The following is a 19,615-nucleotide window of genomic DNA, read 5'->3' on the forward strand; positions in this document are numbered from 1 at the left end:
ATATGGTGGCCACTCGCCACATCTAAAAGGAAATCCATTCTTTGCCAGATTTTATTAATGGGAAAGGCCCTGCCTCTTTAAACCAAAACCTTTTGTAGCTCAGCAGCTTCTCTAACTTAATTGTATATGTGCATTTAATCACACACTCATTATCTCACTTAATCTCTTACCCACTCTTTCACCCCATTGCCATCCAAGGAGGAGACTGGTGATGCCACACCCAGATTATGATGAACCCCATAGAAGCTGGCTATGTTCCACCTTGGTAAATCCAGTCTGTCTCCATTTTCAATGATATGAGCTTTGTGTCTAGCCATCCTATTATCTTGCGGTTCCTATTAAACACATAGCTTTCTTTGACTCCAAAAATGAGAACTGCATTTTAGTGGTGAGTGATGTGACTACTAAGTACATGGATTAAAAAAAAAAAAAATTGAAACGACTCTGGGATTTTCCAGGATAAGGAGTCGTTACAGACATTGTGTTTTCTCAGATGTCTTGCAGATTAAAAAGGCCTAAATCAGCTCCTGAGCATTTTATTAGTGAATCTGTGTCATTTAAAAATCCTTCCCTAAAACTTTCCTACCCACCCTCCAACCCCCACTTGAATGAAGAAGTAATTAAGGATGAGATCAGAATCTCCACTTCATCTTGACCCATTCCAGATGGTGTAGTAGTCATGGCTTTATCAGTAAAGAGTAGAAGGGCAGGCCAGGGCTTTGCCAAGAAAATAGTACTTGCATTAATTCAGTCATTTAGATTTGTGTCAAGACTCTCACTGTCTTTTATCTAATACTGTCCATTGCTCTCTTCTAATTCAATCTGCTGATGCATTCAGATGTGTGCACCCTGCACCCTGGAATTTTTTCTGAAAGGTGCCTGTATTATCAGTCCTGTGTTGAATTATCAGGCTTTGAAGATACAAGGAAATTCTGTCCTTTCAAGAAATCCTGGTAGAAAATGCTTTATAGTCAACCTTTGTTAACTATTTTCATCAATTGTTCATGAATCACCTACTATGTGCCAGAGTGATGTTGGGTTCTAGAGAATAGCCTTATATAAACTATGCTCTTAAGATGTCCATGATCTCATATTGGAAAGTCTATGGTTCTCATGTTGGGCACTATTCAGAGTGTTCTTACATATTTAACTCACTTCAATATCACAATAACACTGTGAAGTCGATATTGTCATGAGCAACCCCATGTTGCAGATGAGGAAACAGGAATATAGAATTTAGTGCCACATCCCGTATCATACAGCTAATAAAGGCTGAACTGGCATTAGAACAAGGCTGTCCATCTCCAGTCTTTGCTCCTAACCACTAGGCTTTACTTTCTCTTCTCCACCCCTCTATGATTGCCAATGGAGGACAAAAGGAAAACTCCCCTTGAAATTAACTTATACGGAGTTCCCGTTGTGCCCCAGTGAAAATGAATCCAACTAGGAACCATGAGGTTGCGGATTCGATCCCTGGCCTTGCTCAGTGGTTTAGGGAATTAGCCTTGCCATGAGCTGTGGTGTAGGTCACAGACTCGGCTCAGATCTGATGTTGCTGTGGCTGTGGCGTAGGCTGGCAGCTACAGCTCTGATTCGACCCCTAGCCTGGGAACCTCCACATGCCATGGGTGAGGCCCTAAAAAGCAAAAAGAAAGAAAAAAAAGAAATTACAGAATGTGGTTGTTGGTTTATATGTGTTTGACATTTAACTCTCTATGCAAATGATTCTTGAAAAGGAACATTTTGAAGATACTCTCTCTATTAAGCATCGCCCAGACACACAGAATGAAAGGAAGAGTAAACATTTAGCTTACCATGCATGCCTGAGGTTATCTTTAAGAAATTTTAACATTTAAACTTAAAGTATTTTTACAGGTATTCTTGGAATCTTTCTTTCATTCCAAGCATTTAAGCAACGAGCATCTAGAACAATGAGTGAATGCTTTGTTTCAGAATATTTAGACAAAAAGATCAACCTTTGCTGGACTGTAAAAACCAGATTCTACCTTGACCCCTGTTGTGAGTTCCCTGGATTCCCATCCATGAATGCGCCTGTTTCCCAAACCCCAAATCTTTGAGCTGTAGAAACATAAAGAAGTTAGATAGACCAGTATCCCCAAAGCACTTAGAGCAATTTTATTAAGACTTGGGTTTCTGGGAAAGTTTTATTTTATCACTGCACTATTATCTTGAATCTGTCATTTACTCAAAGGCTTTTGTTGGCCTTAATTCAATTCCCTACCTTCTGGGCTATCAGTGTGTTGTTGAGCACTTTTCTACCCAGACAGATAACAGGATTTGGTGACAGCTTTCAATTGTATTGCCACTGAAACTTGTGTAGGTATAGGATTTCTTTGTGTGGGCTGGTCCCTGCCTATGACTTACCTAGGCTATCCTTTACGGGCTCAGGAAACTGGCCTGCCTCTACAAAATAACTCACTGAGTTTTCCAGAGTGAAAACTTCCAAAAGTGTTTATTTGCACACATATCAATAATCTTAGGGGCTCCTAGTCTATCATGTAAGTCTATTTAGTAAAGAGATCTCTGGCCAGGAGACAACTTTGGCTTTTAAGGCTCCTTTTGTTCTCTTGAAAAGGAATATCCAAAGGATCAAATTGTCAAAGAAGTGCCAAAGTTTCTTTAGGTGTCTGAGAAAGGCTCCCATACACAGAGTGGGGCCCTAGGCTGGTCATTCCTCAATTAATGGACAAAAAAAAGAACTATGATGAGTTAGAGAAAAATGTTCAATTTACCAAATTAATAGCATTCTAGTGTTACAGCAAAATATTCAATAGCATTTCATTTTCACCTTAAGCTCGCTACTCTTTTAAGAAACTTTAATAGCTAATCTTCATGGGTAAGTGGTAAAATTTATTTTTCCATGTTTATTGTGCTATTGTTCATGGAAGCCATTTGGCCCTATATGCCAGAGGTCATAAAATTATTCTCATTCTTTGGACCATCAATTCTCCTTTTGAGAATTCAGCATGTAGGGAAATTCCAGGAATAAAGGGGTCAATCACCACAGTGTTTAAAACACTATGATGAAAGAAGAAACAGTGTAAAAATAGTTACAGAAATGATAATATCGCCATTTTACAGATGCGCAAAGTGGAAAGATTCTTATCATCTGATCCATTCAACATTGAGTGTCTATTGTCTTTTATGTGCCAGGCCTTGTTCCAGGTTCTGAGACTGCACTGATGAACAAATAATTACCATTTGCTACTGAGCTGTCAGGGGAGTTAGATATTGGTGAAATTAACAGACCCCTTTCATGGGCAGGTATCTAGAGGGGCCAGTTGGAAAACTGGCCCTAACCTACCACTTGACAGAATTGTATTTGGAGCTGATTTAGGTACTTGTATGGGATGGTAATCTTTTTTTTGTTTATTTTTTTTCTTATTTATTATACAAGTTTCAGATGTACAGCACTATAGTCTGACATCTCTGTTAGAATGGTAATCTTGATGTTGTCTTTCTCCCTGGCTTAATAGCAATGACAGGCAATGGGAACATCTGAGCAGCCTGTGAGAAGGGCGGTGTGGAATTCTCAAAGCACTCAAGCTGTCAATGCTGTTAGGAAATCTGAAATCCAATGTTTTTAAGCTCAGCTTAGTCTTTTGTTGACATAACTAAATGTTTAGGGTAACAGCATTTCTGCTTCTCTTGTGTATATTTTTTAAATCCTGTGTACTAGAAACAACATATGAATAATTAATGAGCGATTTTTATTGTATCTCATGAAACTGTAATGATGCTAGTTTTGTTGCATGATCCAGATAATGTGGTGGTATTAGCCGTGCAGTTCAACTGTAAACTGTGATGTTCCCTTTTCAAAGTTTAATGAGCTCTTGCTGTGACAAAGGGCCACGTTAGGCCACTTAAAGAAAATTCATTTTTTAAGGTAATTTTAAGATATTGAAGCAAACATTAAAGAATGATGTAATGATAGATTCCATGATTTGGATATTTATCTGATTCAGGTGGTTGGCACATGTGTCTGTTTCAGAGAGAGACACATTTATTTCTCCTTCTTATATTAATGATATAAATCCTCTCTTATATCAATGATTTTACAAAGTTATGGATCACTAATAACCCCTGGGTTCTTGAGTTGGGCTTTCTTATTTTTTATTTTCACATAAATGGATTTGATTCTTTTCCTCATTTGCATGGGCAACTTTTCCCTTGTTTTAGTAATAAAGGAAATTGTTTTTCCCCCTCACTTTCTTCTTTATTAGCATCCATCCAGCCCCTCTCCCTGCTTGATATCAGTGTCATGAAGAAAGCTTTGCTTCTGAGGTTTAGGTAGAATTGCTAAGAAACAAAATAAAAGAATCCTCTCCTTTTTGTACAAAATACAAACCTTTGTCTGCAATGGAAAAGACCTCTCACAAAGCAGGTTACCCAGATTCTCTGGATCTCTGCACTGATTTGGGCATTGTAAAGCAACAGGTTGTTTTTCTTTTTCTTTTTTTTTTTCCTTTTTCTTTTTTTGGTCTTTTTGTCTTTTTAGGGCTGCACCAGAAGCATATGGAAGTTCCCAGGCTAGGGGTCCAATCGGAACTACAGCTTCCAGCCTCTACCACAGCCACAGCAACACCAGATCCAAGCTTCATCTGTGACCTACACCACAGTTCACGGCAACGCCAGATCCTTAACCCACTGATTGAGGCCAAGGATGGAACTTGTGTGCTCATGGATGCTAGTCAGGTTCGTTAACTGCTGAACAACTACAGGAACTCTACAACATGTTGGTTTTGACCACTGCAGAGATCTCAAATGATCTTTTCAACAACTTCAGAATGTTTTCTCTAAGAATGAGTAAGTGAAATAAAAAGGCCAATCAAAGAGGCAGCCTTCAGGGCTTTGGAGCTGTGTCTCTTGGAAATAGATCATTATCTTCCCAGCAGCTTCCAAAAGGCCAGAGATGGGAGAGGGAGGTAGTTAACGTGTCCCCTCAATACATAGTAATTAATTCTACACTGAAGTACATGGCACCTCTGGAGACAACTGGGAATGGCCCGTTTAATCATGGAAAACTATGGGCAGTGGGACTGACCGATTTAGCAGAAGAACTGGGTTCTGTTGATATTTGTTTTCTGGGGAATTATGATTTCAATATTCTGAGGTTCTACCAAAGGCAGTACTAGTTTCTTCTATATCCCTTTGGTACCTGGGCACCTCAGCAGTCCTGGATACCTGGATTTATGGACCCCTACAAATAACACTATTTCCGTGATGAATCAAATCATGATGTATAGTCAGGTATTTTTTTTCTCTCTTTCTCAAAAAAAATTTGATATTTTTATTTTAATTTTCTTTCTGATTAGTGTAGAGTATAAATAGCACTACTGTTTGTTTATATCTATCTTATTTTCACATATCTCAATAAAGTCTCTGAACTGTTTAAGAGATTTTTTATATTTCTTAAATGTTCCATATATATAAAATTTCATGAATAATTATTGCTTTTAAATAGTATTTTCCAATATTTGTCTATGTATTTCATTTTTACATCTTATTGCATCAGCTAGCTACTCTAAAACAATGTTGAAAAGTGTAGCAATGATAGGGGACATCCTTATTTATGACTTCAATATGAATACGTTTTGTTTTGGTTTCTGGTCAATACTTTCTCATGCTTAGGAAGCTTCTGCTGATATTTCTTTTACTTAAAGTCAAGAATTCTTGCAAAAATGTAGCAAATGATTTTCTGCAGATAATGATATAATCATATATTTTTATTTTAATTTGTTAATATAAGTTGATAGATTTTTTTAAGGTTGCCTCATCCTTATACAACTAAAATAAACTATACTTGGTCATAGTTTATTATAAGACTGAATACAATGGGCTAACATTCTATTTAATACATTTACTTTTATAAATAAAATTAGAGTTCTTTTTCTATGCTAGGTCTATTAGACTTCAGTATTAGGATATACTGTCTTTACACTGTCTTTATAATACAGTTAATTATAAAGTTTTTCACTTTTTTTCTTTTTCTGAGACAATTTAAATTAAATAATAATTATCTATTACTTAAAATTTGGTGAAATTCAACCATTTCTTTGCTTACTTTAAAATAGGTCTGTAGCAATATTTTCATTTTGTTTTCTCCAGTCTTATTACTTTTACTCATCTATATTTTGCTTGAAAAGTGTTCAGTTCCCAAGGCAATGTCAGTGAATTGTACATAATCTTCTCATTTTTTCAAATTATTTCCCTATTCATTGTCTTATTTCTTTGTCTCTGTATTATGTACTTTTCCTTTTTTTCTTTCCTCAGGATGCCAGTGTTGCTTACTTTGTTTGTCTTTTTGAATAACCAGCTTTCAGTGTAATTGCTCCTTTGTTTGCTTGCTTGGTTTTTCATTCTGATGTTGTCCCTCTGTCTGGAACATCTACCCTAAGATATTCACAAGGCGCACCCTCCCTCATTCTGAGAGTCTTAGCTCAATGCCTCAGACGAAACTTTGCTGATCCCCCTTCCTCCACATGCACATCTGTTGTATTACCCTGTTTTAAATTCCTTTGTTTGTTTGTTTGCTTGTTTGAGCATGCTCACAGAATGTGGAAGTTCCCTGGGCCCTGGTCAAACCCACACCACTGCGGTGACCTGAGCTACTGCAGTGGCAACACCAGATTCTTAATTCACTGTGCCACTGAGAACTCCAACAGTCTTTACAATTTGTGTCACTATCTGAAATCACTTATTTATTTTTAAAATTTCCAATAGACTTTATTTGTTAGCACCGTTTTAGATTTACAGAAAAACATGAGAAACTAGCACAAAGAATTCCCATATACTCCACATCCAGTTTCCTCCTCTAGTTGGTCTCCATTAATAAGGTATTATTATTAACTAAAGATCATCCTTGATTCACATTTCCTTAGTTTGACCTAATGTTCTTTTTCTGTTGCAAGATCCCATCCAGGATACTGCACTGACCTTTGGTTGTTTGCCATGACTCTTTAGGACCCCTTTCAGCTACCACAGTTTCTCAGTCTTGTTTTTGGTAACTTTGCAGAGTACCAGTCAGGTAATTTATAGGATCCTCTTCTCTTGAAACTTGTCTGATTTTTCTCTCATGATGACACTGGGGTTATGGCATTTGGGGAGGAACCCCAGAGTGGTGATGGGCCATTTTCACCACATCATATCAAAGCTACACACTATCAACAGGATTTATCACTGTTGATGTTCTTCTTGATAATGTTGCTGATTAGTGTTTTCCCTTTTCCCCAAAGTAAAGTTTCCATATTGTACTTAAGGAGTAGGGAGTTATGCTTCTTCTCACTGAGGATGGAATATGTACATCAGTTATTCATCCATTAAGTTTTTTGATCTATTTATTGTTGTGTATCCTTTCCTGCCACATTCACTGAATCCAGAGGAGTAGCAAAAACCAAACAGACAACAACAAAAAACAGCTCCTAGGCACTGCTCAGTAAACGTTTATAGAATCAGCTAATATATAAAGTGGTCACTAGCCAATTTATTTTACTTTTGTTTTCTGATCCTTCTTTTCTTTAAATTTATTTTGTTAGGTTCCTTAATTCCTTAGGTTGAGTAGTTAATTATCTCCTTTTTCTTAAATAAAAGCATTTAAAGCTATACATTTTCTTGTGAATTCAGCATCATCCCAGTTTTGTTAGGAATAAAGCATTCTTGATTGTTACATTTATGTCTAAATAGCTTGAACTTTGTATTTTTATTGCATTTTTGATGCTTGGTTTAGTTAGAAGACTTTTGTTTTGTTTGTTTGTTTGTTTGTTTTTAATGGCCACACCTGCAGCATATGGAAGTTCCCCCAGCCAGGGATTGTATCTGAGCTGTAGCTGCAGTGTCATAGTTGTGCTAACAGTGGATCCTATAAAGCACTGCACAGGGTGCTAGATGAAACTCTCACCTTCCCATGCACCAGAGCTGCTGCAGTTGGATTCTTAACCCAATATGCCACACCAGACACTCTCAGAAGACTATTTTTTGACAGGCACTTAGAACTTTATGGTTCCCTTCTTTCCTTCTTTCCTTCCTTCCTCCCTCCCTCCTTTCTTTCTTTCTTTCTTTCTTTTTCTTGTTTTTTCCTTTCTTCATTCACTTCAAAGAATTTTGGTGTCTTCTTTTCGGACACATACCTAATCATTTTCTGTAAATTTATGTCCCATTGGGAAAAAGAAGGGTACGTATTTCCTGTTCATAAGGTACCAAATATCCATATGTATATACACAAATAAAACTTTGTATTTACTATCCTGGCTCCCCATTTGAATTACTTAGAACTTTGGATTCGGACTCCTGTTTTATTTGCTGTTGCAATATTCATCTTCTATTTTGTGAAGCAAAATTTTTAAACCTTTATATTATTGCAGTTTGCTCTGTTATATTGTCATCTGTTTAGATTTCACTTCAAGTTATTCTTTACTTATCAGACTTGTTTTTTTTTATTTTATTTTTTATTTATTTACTTGTCTTTTTAGGGCCGCACCATAGGCATATGTAAGTTCCCAGGCAAGGGGTTGAATTGGAGCTACAGCTGCTGGCCTACACCACAGCCACATCAACTCATGATCCAAGCCACATCTGTAACCCACACCACAACTCATAGCAACACCGGATCCTTAACCCACTGAGCCAGGCCAGGTAGCGAACCCACATGCTTGTGGATACTAGTCAGATTGTTTACCACTGAGCCACGACAGGAACTCCTATCGCACTTGTTTTATTAGGTTTTACTTTGGCTTTAACTTTAGTTTTGCTTTGCCTTCCTTCTTCCTTTTTGCTGAAGGGCATTTGTTTCCTCCGCCATCTAGGCCTGGAAGACTGTCTTCCATAAGATCCTTCATCCCCTCATTATCTCATGCAGTACCTATGCTGACGGCTCCCAAATTATTTCATAAGAAAGCCTATATATACTCTTTTGTAACTTGCTTAGTCCCAGACTAGTACATCCAAATAGCAAGTTCATCCCCATGTGGCTGTTTGCTAGGTGCCCCAAGCCTCTCTCTCCAAAATAGACCTCTTGACCTATATGTCAGAAGCTTGCTCTTTCTGCATTCTTCCCCTTCCCACTGGTCTCTCCATTTAAACCTAAAACCTAGGCTTCATCCAAGGCTTGATCCCCTACTCAGGGAGATGCCAGGAACAGAGCATGGTCACTGTGCAGGGGGACTCTCCCCTCTCCCCACCCCACTCTACCTTTTGAAGTGGATCCTTGCATACTACAGGCTTCTTTGTAGGAAAACCATTGAATCATTGGCCTCATTCAGAATTTAACTGCATGTTATGGCCTCCTCAACTATGAAGCTGAAATTCACAAGGCACAGAAAGCATAAATTACTGTAATGCCTTTCATTTCCTTCACCAAAATGCTTTGAGTTGAAGGAATGTTTTTATTTTTATAACTCTATCAAACATTTTTATAGAGGTTAAACAACTCCTAAAACAGGGCTTAAACAAATCCTAAAACAGGGCTTCTCAACTGTCATGGCCTCAGAGACCCAGGGACCTTAGAGAAATGGAGATTCTGAAGGAGTCCCACTGTGGCACATCAGGATCTGCAGCATCTCTGCAGCACCAGGATGCAGGTTCAATCCTGGCACAACCCAGTGGGTTAAAGTATCCAGCTTTGCCCCAGCTATAGCTTAGGTCGCAACTGCGCCTCAGATCAGAGCCCTGGCCCTGAAACTCCATGTGCCTCAACGCAGCCAAAAAAAAAAAAAAAAAAAGAGAGAGAGAGAGAGGGAGAGAGAGAAATGCATATTCTGATGCAGGTCTGAAGTGGTTTGTACCAGGTTTGTACGTTTCTAACAAACTCTGTTGATGGCAGTATTGCTAAGCTGTGGACACACCTGGAGCAGTAGCAAGGTTATAAAGACCTTCTGGATTTTTTTTTTTTCAATTTTGCTTTTGGACTTAAGTTTCTGAACCTCTCAAAAAAGAAAATCTCTATAATTGATGGATACATTTCATTTTTTTTTACTTCAAACTTTTCACCCACCTTGAGTATCCATATTATTTCTTAGGCCTGGCTTAAATGTTTACTTCAAAAAGTCAACTGAAGGTTGAAGAATCTAAATTTGTGGGTTCAGACAAGATGCAAAATAATTGATCATATAATATGAAGTCAGTTCCCAGGATGGAATTCTAATATGAACTGAGTAATAGTGAATTGAGTTGCTGACCTATGACCTTCCAGGACTTTTCTGGTGTTAGCATGCAGAGTGATGCTTGTTGGGAGTGCTTCCCCCACCTCCAGTTCTGGGCAAACTGGGACAGTTCATAGCAACTGAGAAGAACTCTTCTGTGACCTTGAATATGTCCTGTGTTTCCTGAGTATTAAAAGGTCCAGTACTGCCTGCCATACTTGAGGCCCATGTGTACCTTCAATAACCAATCACCTTTCCTTAATTACCTCCCATAAGGAGTAGGCAGACCTTGCTCCTCATCACAGAGATAAAGTGTCTTGCCCAGGGTCACATAGTGAGGCTTCCAGTTCTTTGTCTATATTCACGATGAATACATAATCACATCTTCTTTCTAAAATAGAAGACAGTTAAATTGGTTTTGGGGCAATGAGTTGCAATGAGTTTCATTTTGGAACTTCAGGATGACTCATTAAAAACAAACCCCCCCCCCCAACCCTTTTCTTCTTCTGTTTTATGAAGCTGGGTGCATAAGAGGTAAGCAGAGTCCATTTTAAATATTCTGTCTTTTGAAAAATGAAGTTCTTCATAAATGACATCTTAGGAATGTCATTCAAACTTGCTGATTATTGTTCGTGGGATGGTAGTTAGTTATCTTAACACCTATGATATTAATGCTATCATTTGAAAAATGTACCTCACATTTGCTATCATTTACTAAAATTACCTTTAAAAACAAAGGTTGTAGTTCCCCTTGTGGCCCACTAGGCTAAGAATCTGACTGCAGTGGTGTGGGTCCATCCTCAGCCTGACACAGTGGGTTAAAGGATCTGGCATTGCTGCTGCTGTAGCATAGGTTGCAGCTGCAGTTCACATTCAGTTCCTGGACCAGCAACTTCCATATGCCATGGATACATCCATTAAAAGCTAAAGAAATGAAAACAAAGGTCATACAGGACCTTGTCCTTCTAGTGGGATTACAAGAAAAATGGCATAAATCCATCCTAATTGGGTCCAGAAATCCCTGGGCATTGGGCAATTAGTAGTAACAACTGTTCCATTAATAATGTATAATATTCCGAATGCCAAGTGTGCTATGTATTATTAAGGAAAAAGATTCTGAAAAAATCTTAGCTTTTTTTTTTTTTTTTTTTTAAAAAGCTAGCTTAAGTGTGATAAAAACTTCAGTTTGGGAATGATTCCTCTTGCAATGTGGATTTATTAATGACTGAAATCAAACCACTGTGTTTCTAGGATGCAAAGGAGGGGTCTGGAGCAGTATCTGCTGAATGTCGTTGACAGACCAAAAAAATGTCTTTGGCCATACCAAGTCACGAGCGTTAGTTCAGGGTCATCAGTTTTCATTGGAATGGTGGCAATGTCAGTTAGTATTTGTCAAAACCTTAAATACCTTGTAGTCAAATACTGCAACAGGCTATAAATGTTCGCTTTAGAAACACTTGGGGAAGTGTACATGTGGAACTGGAAAATTGCCTGAGAAAGTGACTATGAGGGCCGCTTCCATGCCGAGATGCTCTTGAGCTTGGAACCCATCCCAAATTAGTTGTATTGAGATCCCTGGGGCTGTGCTTTGCAATTCAAATATTCTGACACTTGCCATGGCAGTCTCTTAGGCTCCCAGTGGTGGGGGTCTTTTGACTGTTCGCACATAAATGGTGGGCTTTGTTCTCTGAGACATGAAGCTGAAGTGAGTTTTGGGAGAAAGGAGATTATGTGGGCTGATCTGAGCACTGTGCTTTGGTGGTAAACTCAAACATTGAAAAAAACTCCTAAAGTGAGTAGCTTTTGAGCCTTTTGATCACAGACAGGGTGAAAGACCACAGCTTCCTATTGCCCAGGAGCTCTCTAAATCTATAGTATTTAAAAGAGCCATCAACTGTTCAGTAAATGGCAGGAATTTTTGCTATTTTTACTTTGGAAAAGTTGCGGCAGGGTTAGAAGTATATGTAGTAGTAAATCCCTGTTTACCTGAGGCCAAGCCCTTTTGTCCCAGATTCATTCCTTTGACCAGTGAAAAATAGTACTCCATTAACCAAATTCTTTTCACTCTGGCCTTAAAAATGGGTCCTAGGCAATCTCCTTTACTCACTAGATTTATCTGCTCTTTGAAAGATCTGAGCAGTCATCCATATGTGTAACACCAAGGGATCTATAGGTTATAGCCAGCTTTCTCTGCTTAGACATTTTCATTCAAATGTTTAGTCTCAGAAATAGCTGGTTAGGACTGATGTTGTTTAATGGTACAAACATGAACCCAGTGACAAGTGCATCCTAGAGAGCTCATGGACACTCTAGTGAACATAGGCAACAATATTGTATTATAATCATCAAACTTGCTAAAAGACTAGATCTTTGTATTTCCAACCACTTAAAGAATTAGGTGAATTGACAAAGGTGCTAATTATCAGTCATAATATGCCATAAATCGTAGTATACTATAAATATATCAAAATAACACATCATAACCTTAATATAGGAGTTCCTGTTGTGCCTCAGCAGGTTAGTGTTCATGAGGATGCGAGTTCGATCCCAGCCTCATTCAGTGAGTTAAGCATCCAGTGTTGCCACAGCTGTGGTGTAAGTCACAGATACAGCTCAGATCTGGTGTGGCTGTGGCTGTGGTGTAGCCTGGTAGCCAAAGCTCCAATTTGCCCCCCAGCCTGGGAACTTCCATATCCTCAGGAGCATCTCTAAAAAGGAAATAAATAAATAACTAGAAAAATAATATAACTCTCTAAGAAAAGTTGAGAAATGGCTACCCTCTGGTTTAATATTCTGCACCTTGCCTGTGGCCCTTATGTAAGTAAGCTTGCTCCTCTGCAGACTGGTAGTGCCCTCCCTGTATTGAGTTTAAGCTCCTCAAGGACAGAGGCCTTGTATTTGTCCTCCTGTGTTTTTTCAGATCTAGCTTGGCCCATTAGGGATTTCACTCTCAGTATTAGCATCTTTGGAAAGTCCCTGGTCCTAGAATGGGAGACCCTTCACCCCACCCCACCTCCGTGCTCCAGCTTCATGGCACAAAACACATTGGATTGCCCATCTGGGGATCAGATCTTGCATTTCTCCATAACCATTGCCAAATTCAATAGACGCTCGGTACACATTGAAAGAATTGGAGGAATGGAAGGCACTTGATCCAGGTTAGTTGGGTTGAACGGAAGAGCGTAGGCACTCTAGGGGTGAGATTTAGTACAGGTGATGTAATGTAACTTGACAGGATGGTTAAATATTGACAAGCAGGAGGAAGCATACCAGCACTGTTAGAAAGAAGGAAGAAAGAGCTGACCATGGCTGTCAGATCAGAGAGCTGAGTCTATACCAGGCCACGCTGAGCATCCACAGTGATCCTGATGGCCCAGCGAGGTCACTCACTGGTGAAGGTTTCTGCTTCAGCAGAGGTAAGAACTGGAGCCCAGTTGGGAAGCTAATGGATTGTGATGTGAGTAAATGCAGACTTGGTGCCTGTGGCATGGATATAGCTACATCCCAGATGCTTTCTGCTAGCTGCCCATTCATACACATCTCAGTCCAATCCTCATAAAAGGCAAGGAGCCTGAGTTTTATTTGAGGCTGTCCCCCTGCACCCACCTTACTCCCCAAAGATTAGTGCTTGAACATAAGCTCTGGAATGATTGGGTTGGATGCAGGTGCACACATGTTCTGAATGCTTAGTGGAGGAATTTGTCCATACAAATTCATTTATGAGTACTCTTTGATGCTAGTAGTTAGAGGCATGCATAGCAGTAGAATGTGGAGGTCATAAACAAATTTAGTGCTACCTGAATGCTGCTTTATCTAGGCAGGGGTGGGAGAGGGAGAGACCATAGGCATTTAGGGAGGGAGAGGGAGAGACCATAGGCATTTAGCTCTAATATCGAATGAGGGAGAAAGCTGAGGTGAGTTCAAGGAGAATATTGGGCAAGTGAGAAAAATGCCAACAGACAGCAGGCAGAGAAATGGCAGGTCCAGCTCTGCATTTAGAAAAGAACACATGTCACCTTGAGAAAAAAGGCCCCATTTGACTTCAGAAAGACTGTCTAATCAGCTGGCATATTTCAGGTTAGCTTTTAAGAAAAGGAAATCTGATCTCCTGCTCATAATCAAGGAGTTAACATGCAGCAATCAGAAAAAGCCAAAGGCAAATAGTTTCTATTTATTTTCTTGTCTTTTAGAGGAGAAAATGCTATATGAGTGATGTGGGTTACAAATCTCAGCTTAAGAAGTGACTAGTTAAGTTAGCTTGAGCTCTGTGAGCCTCGATATCTTCACCTGTGAAATGGGCAGAATGAAACCTACTGGCAGGCTGCTATGAGGCTTGGATGAAATTACACATACACGCACACACACACTTGAGTCTGCCTGGCCCATAGCAGATCCTTTCAAAATGTGAGTTCCACTTTCCCAATTTCAAAAGGCTTATTTTATTTTATATTTTTAAAATAACTTTTTATTGAAATGTAATTCGCATACCATAATATTCAACCATTTGAAGTGTATTTTTCAATTGTTTTTTAAGATATCCACAGATTTGTGTGTGTGTATTGAGTTCTCTCTACCCACAATCACTATAGGACTAAGAATGTGCCATCCATACAGGCTTCTTGTTTGTTGACTCTTTGCAGAAATTATTATGATAACTAATTAGGAAAATAGAAGCAGCATGTGGAAAGGAAGGGATTGCAAAACCAAATGTTCCAATGGCCCAGGAAAATAAGACAAGTGAATGAAATAGATGATTAAGATAAGCAATTGTGTGAGCATGATGATTCATTCTGAATCACCTATGGCCTCGTGTCATGGGTGACATTAGGGAGCAGTGGTGACCACAGCGAACTGGAGTGTACCATCCTATCTCAAAGGGATAGAAAACACTAGAACTCCTACTGATTGTGCTCAAATAGGTAAATGAGTTCACCTGACAATGGCTTCTAAATCGTCAAGGCAATTAATTTTAAATTTAAAAAAAAATGCACTTTGCTGGGCAGATGAAATATGAGTAGGAACCATATTTACCTTAGTGGAGATCAAGTCTGTGGCCTTTCAAATGGGGTAAATTTTGTTACTTGGTGACTGCAACATTTCCCCAATGGAGCTAAGTGGGGCCAATTCCAGCCTTATCTCCCTACTAAGTGTATTATTCTTAGTTTGTCGCCATTTCCCTGACCTTCTTTTTCCTATTTGGAAAATAGAGGTTGAATTTCTGTTGTGGCTCAGTGGTAACAAACCCAACTAGTATCCATGAGGGTGTGGGTTTGATCCCTGGCCTCACTCAGTGGATTAAGGAGCTGTGGTGTAGATTGCAAATGCGGCTCAGATTTTGCATTGCTGTGGCTGTGGTATAGGCCAGCAGCTGCAGCTCTGATTTGACCCCTAGCCTGGGAACTTCCATATGTCACACCTGCAGCCCTAAAAAAAGGGGGGGTGGATATTGAATGAAATATGCTTAGTTGGTCTTTTTGCCTCTAACATTCTAGAGTTGCATAACACCTTCCCAGTTCAGGATTCTGATTCCAACAGCTGCATTATGGACCGAAGCTGTGTTCCAACCAATGACAAACTTAAAAGGCAGGGGACTCTAAACAGCCGCCTCTACCTGGCTTGTGTACATCTTACATCTTAGATCTTACGTCTTAGATCTGCTTGTGACAAAACCTCTCAGTTTTTGGCTGAAAGGGTCCTTTATTTTACCTTCATTTTTAAGGCTTTTTCCTGAGTTGGTATTCTGAGGGGACAAGTTTTCTTTTCTTTCATTGTGACCAAATACGTCCTCAGCATGAATTCCTTCTAGGGGTAAAAATTCCCATCTCTTTATTACTATGCTAAAACAGTTTTTTAATATATTTTTAATTAAAGTATAATTGACTTACAAGATTATGCCAATTTCTGCAGCATAGCCAAGTGACCCAGTCATACATATATATATATACTTTCCCTTTCTCATATTATCTTCCATCATTTTCTATTACAAGTGATTGGATATAGTTCCCTATGCTATAGAGCAGGACCTCTTTGCTTATCCATTCTAAATGGAATGGTTTGCATCTACTAACCCCAAACTCCATCCTTCTTCCTCCCTTTGGCAACCACAAGTCTGTTCTCTATGTCTGTGAGTCTAAAACTCTTATATTGATTGGTCAATTTTGTATTGATTTAAAACATCCCTATGACAAGTACTGGGGGTCACAGAGTCCTCTAGTTCTGATATTTGAGGATTTCATGGGGAGTGATTTCCAGTTGAAATGTCCAAACACCGCAGAAACTGCAGCCTGGATCACAGCGCTCTGGGTACTTGCCTGGTACTGGTCTGGGCCACCCGGTTTTGCCCAGTGCTGGGCTGCAGATCTGGTAAGGACAAGAAGGAAATAGCAAACTGGACATCGGCTTAGCTGTGCCCTTGAGTTCTCCGTTAGTCCCTGTGACCCTTTCTTCTCCCATAGAGGCCAGTGTGGGAGGAACTCATTAAAACTATACTAAGGGAGCCCCACATTTTACTATTTGGGAATAACCCTGAGGTCTGAATAGTCTAATTACTACATACTTGGGTTAAGTTTTCTTTTCATTTCTTTTTTAATTTGTTCCTCCTAGCAGTCCTACAAGGTAGAACAGAGCAATTGTCCCTGTGTGACAGACAGTTAAGGAAATTGAGCTTCAGTGCTTTTTCCAAGTCTCAGAGTCAATTAGCAGCAGAATTGGAATCAGGATGCCTGACGCCCAAGGTATTTGTCAGGCACTTGGCCACACAGATAATTCTCATCTTGGCTAAATAAGTCATTAAAGCGAGGTCTAGGACATCCTGCATGGCCGCCTCTAATACTATCTTATGGGAAGATGCTGGTCTTAAGAGGCAGTGGGTGAAGGCCCCAAATGTGTGTTGCACATGGTTAAATGAAGGGGGTCAGCATCCCCCCCCAACCCCACTACCCCACCACCCCACCATCTATACCCTGCATCCAGACAAGTTTGCCTTTGAGACTCAACTGAAGCATCTGAATTTTTATTTTTTTAATTTTTTTTTTTCTTTTTAGGGCTACATTTGCAGCATATGGAAGTTCCCAGGCTAGGGGTTGAATCAGAACTGTAGCCACTGGTCTATGCCACAACAACACTGGAGCCAAGCTGTACCTGTGACCTATGCCACACTTTGTGGCAATGCTGATCCTTAACCCACTGAGTGAGGCCAGGGATTGAACCTGCAAACTCATGTGTATTAGTTGAGTTCTTAACCCACTAAGCCACAACAGGAACTCCTTTCAATTTTTTTTTTTACTTTCATTTTTCTATTTTTTAAAGTTGTATTGAAGTATAGTTGATTGACAATGTTGTAATCATTCCTGCTGTACAACAAAGTGATTCAATGATACATATACACACATCCATTCTTTTTCATATTCTTTTCCCATAGAGGTTATCACAGACTATTGGGTAGAGTTCCCTGGGTTGTTCAGCAGGGCCTCGTTGATCATCCATTCCATATACCGTTGTGAAATATCTGAGTCTTTAAAACACCATATGTGTTCCCTGGTCACCAATGTGAATGTTTATTAGCCCTCATGGTTTGAAATTGCAAACCCATTCCTCGATGGCAATTTACATTCATTCTCTCCTCCTCCTTTGCTTCTCACTCAAAATGTTGAACAGCTGGCCACATCAACAACACAATAGCCCCTCTACCATCATGGCCTCCGAGACCCCCACCACCTCCAGTTTCTCTTCGCCAGGCACAATAATACCAGGACCGTGGAGCCTTTGCTCCCAGGTCCTATTCTGGCATCCTTTGATCTCCATTGTGGTTTCCCTCTGAAGCCTCCTGTTGGAGGCCCAGGAAGACAATAGCTCCATCTTGTCAAAAGTGCACAGAGGCCTCTCAAAGAGAGGTCACAATAGCTCCATCTTGTCAAAAGTGCACAGAGGCCTCTCAAAGAGAGGTCACAATAGCTCCATCTTGTCAAAAGTGCACGGAGGTCTCTAAAAGGAGAGGTCACAAAGCCCGGGGCCCCTGTCCCCACCGCCCCTGTTAGCGTGTTTCCCACCTCGTGGCCCCTGCTGCCTTAACTCTGCGCCGGCCAAGACACCTGCTCTCATTCAGGCAGTTTGCTGACTGCCTTCCTGAACTGTCTAAATTGACCTGCAAAAGGGAGTCAGGGTTGATGCCATGCTGCGACTTCTGTAGGCCCACCTTGTGGGGCAGAAGTGCATGCCTTCAGGGGGAGAAAAGGCAATCAGGGGTTAATGGGAAATCTCTGTTTGGGGTTGTCACAAATCATGAGACGCTGGGAGAGCTGACTCCTCTGGATCTTCTGGAGTTGATGGGAGCAAAGTGCCAACTGTCAGGGCCAATAATTGGCAAAAACCAGATGGAAGGGAACATCGTCCTCAGTAGAAACAGAAAACAAAACAAAATAATACATTTTTTTTTCTACAATATACTCTCTGGGGCAAAAAGAAAGATATTTCCATTATTCACATGAAAGTGTAAGAAAAGTGTTTTTAATTTTAAGCAATGTTTTGAAGGTGGGATATCTGGCAATCCTTTTCTTGAAACTTGTTATTTTTCTCCCTACTCAAAGAATTGCCCCACCCTTAGAGGCATGCAAAACTAAATGTTTGGCAGGGAAAGGGATTTTGTCAAATAAAATGATGCTACCCTTAGAGCCTTCTTTTTCTTTCCTTTTCTTTCTTTTCTTTTCTGTTTTTTTCTTTACTTTTTCTGACCTCAGCCAAGACATGCAGAAGTTCCCAGAGCAGGGATCGAACCCACGCCACAGCAGTGACAACACAGATCCTTAACCCACTAGGCCACCAGAAAATTCCAGAGGTTTCTTTTTCTTAAACTTGAGGTGTCCTATGTTGTTTTGGAGCTTGGGTTTTTGCCAGGAAATACACATTTGGTCCAGGGCATGAGAGTTTTCTCACACAAACCTTAGGATGATGAATCTGAACTGAGCTGAAATCTACTAAGTGATAAATATAGGAAAACAGGATATAAAAATCCTGTAGGATGTCGTGATTTCAATATGACCCCAATGTAACTTTTTTGGATAATGCCAGTGAGGATTCCTTTTAGGACTAATTTGGTCATTAACCCCTTTGCCTGCAACTCCAGTGTCACAGGAGAGGCAAGACCCCGGCCTTTCATGCAGGGTTGGACATTCTCAAGGAGCCTGTGTTTTCTGTTCACTAGGATCCTGCACATCCAGAGGCTGCTTCTTTTCTCTTCTAAAGGTGTCTCATCCTCAGAAATCCCAAGGCTTTTCTAAATGTGAACACATTGTTGCAGAATATATTGGGGTTTTTTTCTCTGTAGTCTGGTGTGTGATTTCTGAAAAATAAATCTGAAGGTCTTCTCTATTGAGCCTGTGCAAGAAATTCCTCATTCTGGGGTTTGGAAAACAGAACATGTGTGTTTTCTCAGGAAAGATGACTAGGATGAAATTTCTACT

At 39.8% G+C, this 19,615-nt stretch overlaps 1 protein-coding gene across 4 annotated transcripts in view; it reads left to right on the plus strand.

The window, feature by feature from the left end:
- The window catches only part of NCKAP5 (NCK associated protein 5), a 1,086,741-nt gene that overhangs the window by 247,656 nt on the left and 819,470 nt on the right, over positions 1–19,615 (plus strand). The window contains exon 1 of one of the 4 annotated variants that reach the window (XM_047772076.1): positions 12,965–13,573. The exons of the other annotated variants lie outside the window; for them this stretch is intronic. Coding sequence (XP_047628032.1) covers positions 13,526–13,573 — 48 coding nt within the window. The 5' untranslated portion in view covers positions 12,965–13,525. Of the gene's footprint in view, positions 1–12,964; positions 13,574–19,615 lie in introns of those variants that run through there. 4 annotated transcript variants of the gene reach the window in all.

The sequence above is a fragment of the Phacochoerus africanus genome, chromosome 3 (assembly GCF_016906955.1).
Source record: "Phacochoerus africanus isolate WHEZ1 chromosome 3, ROS_Pafr_v1, whole genome shotgun sequence".
NCBI classification, from domain to species: Eukaryota; Metazoa; Chordata; class Mammalia; order Artiodactyla; family Suidae; genus Phacochoerus; species Phacochoerus africanus.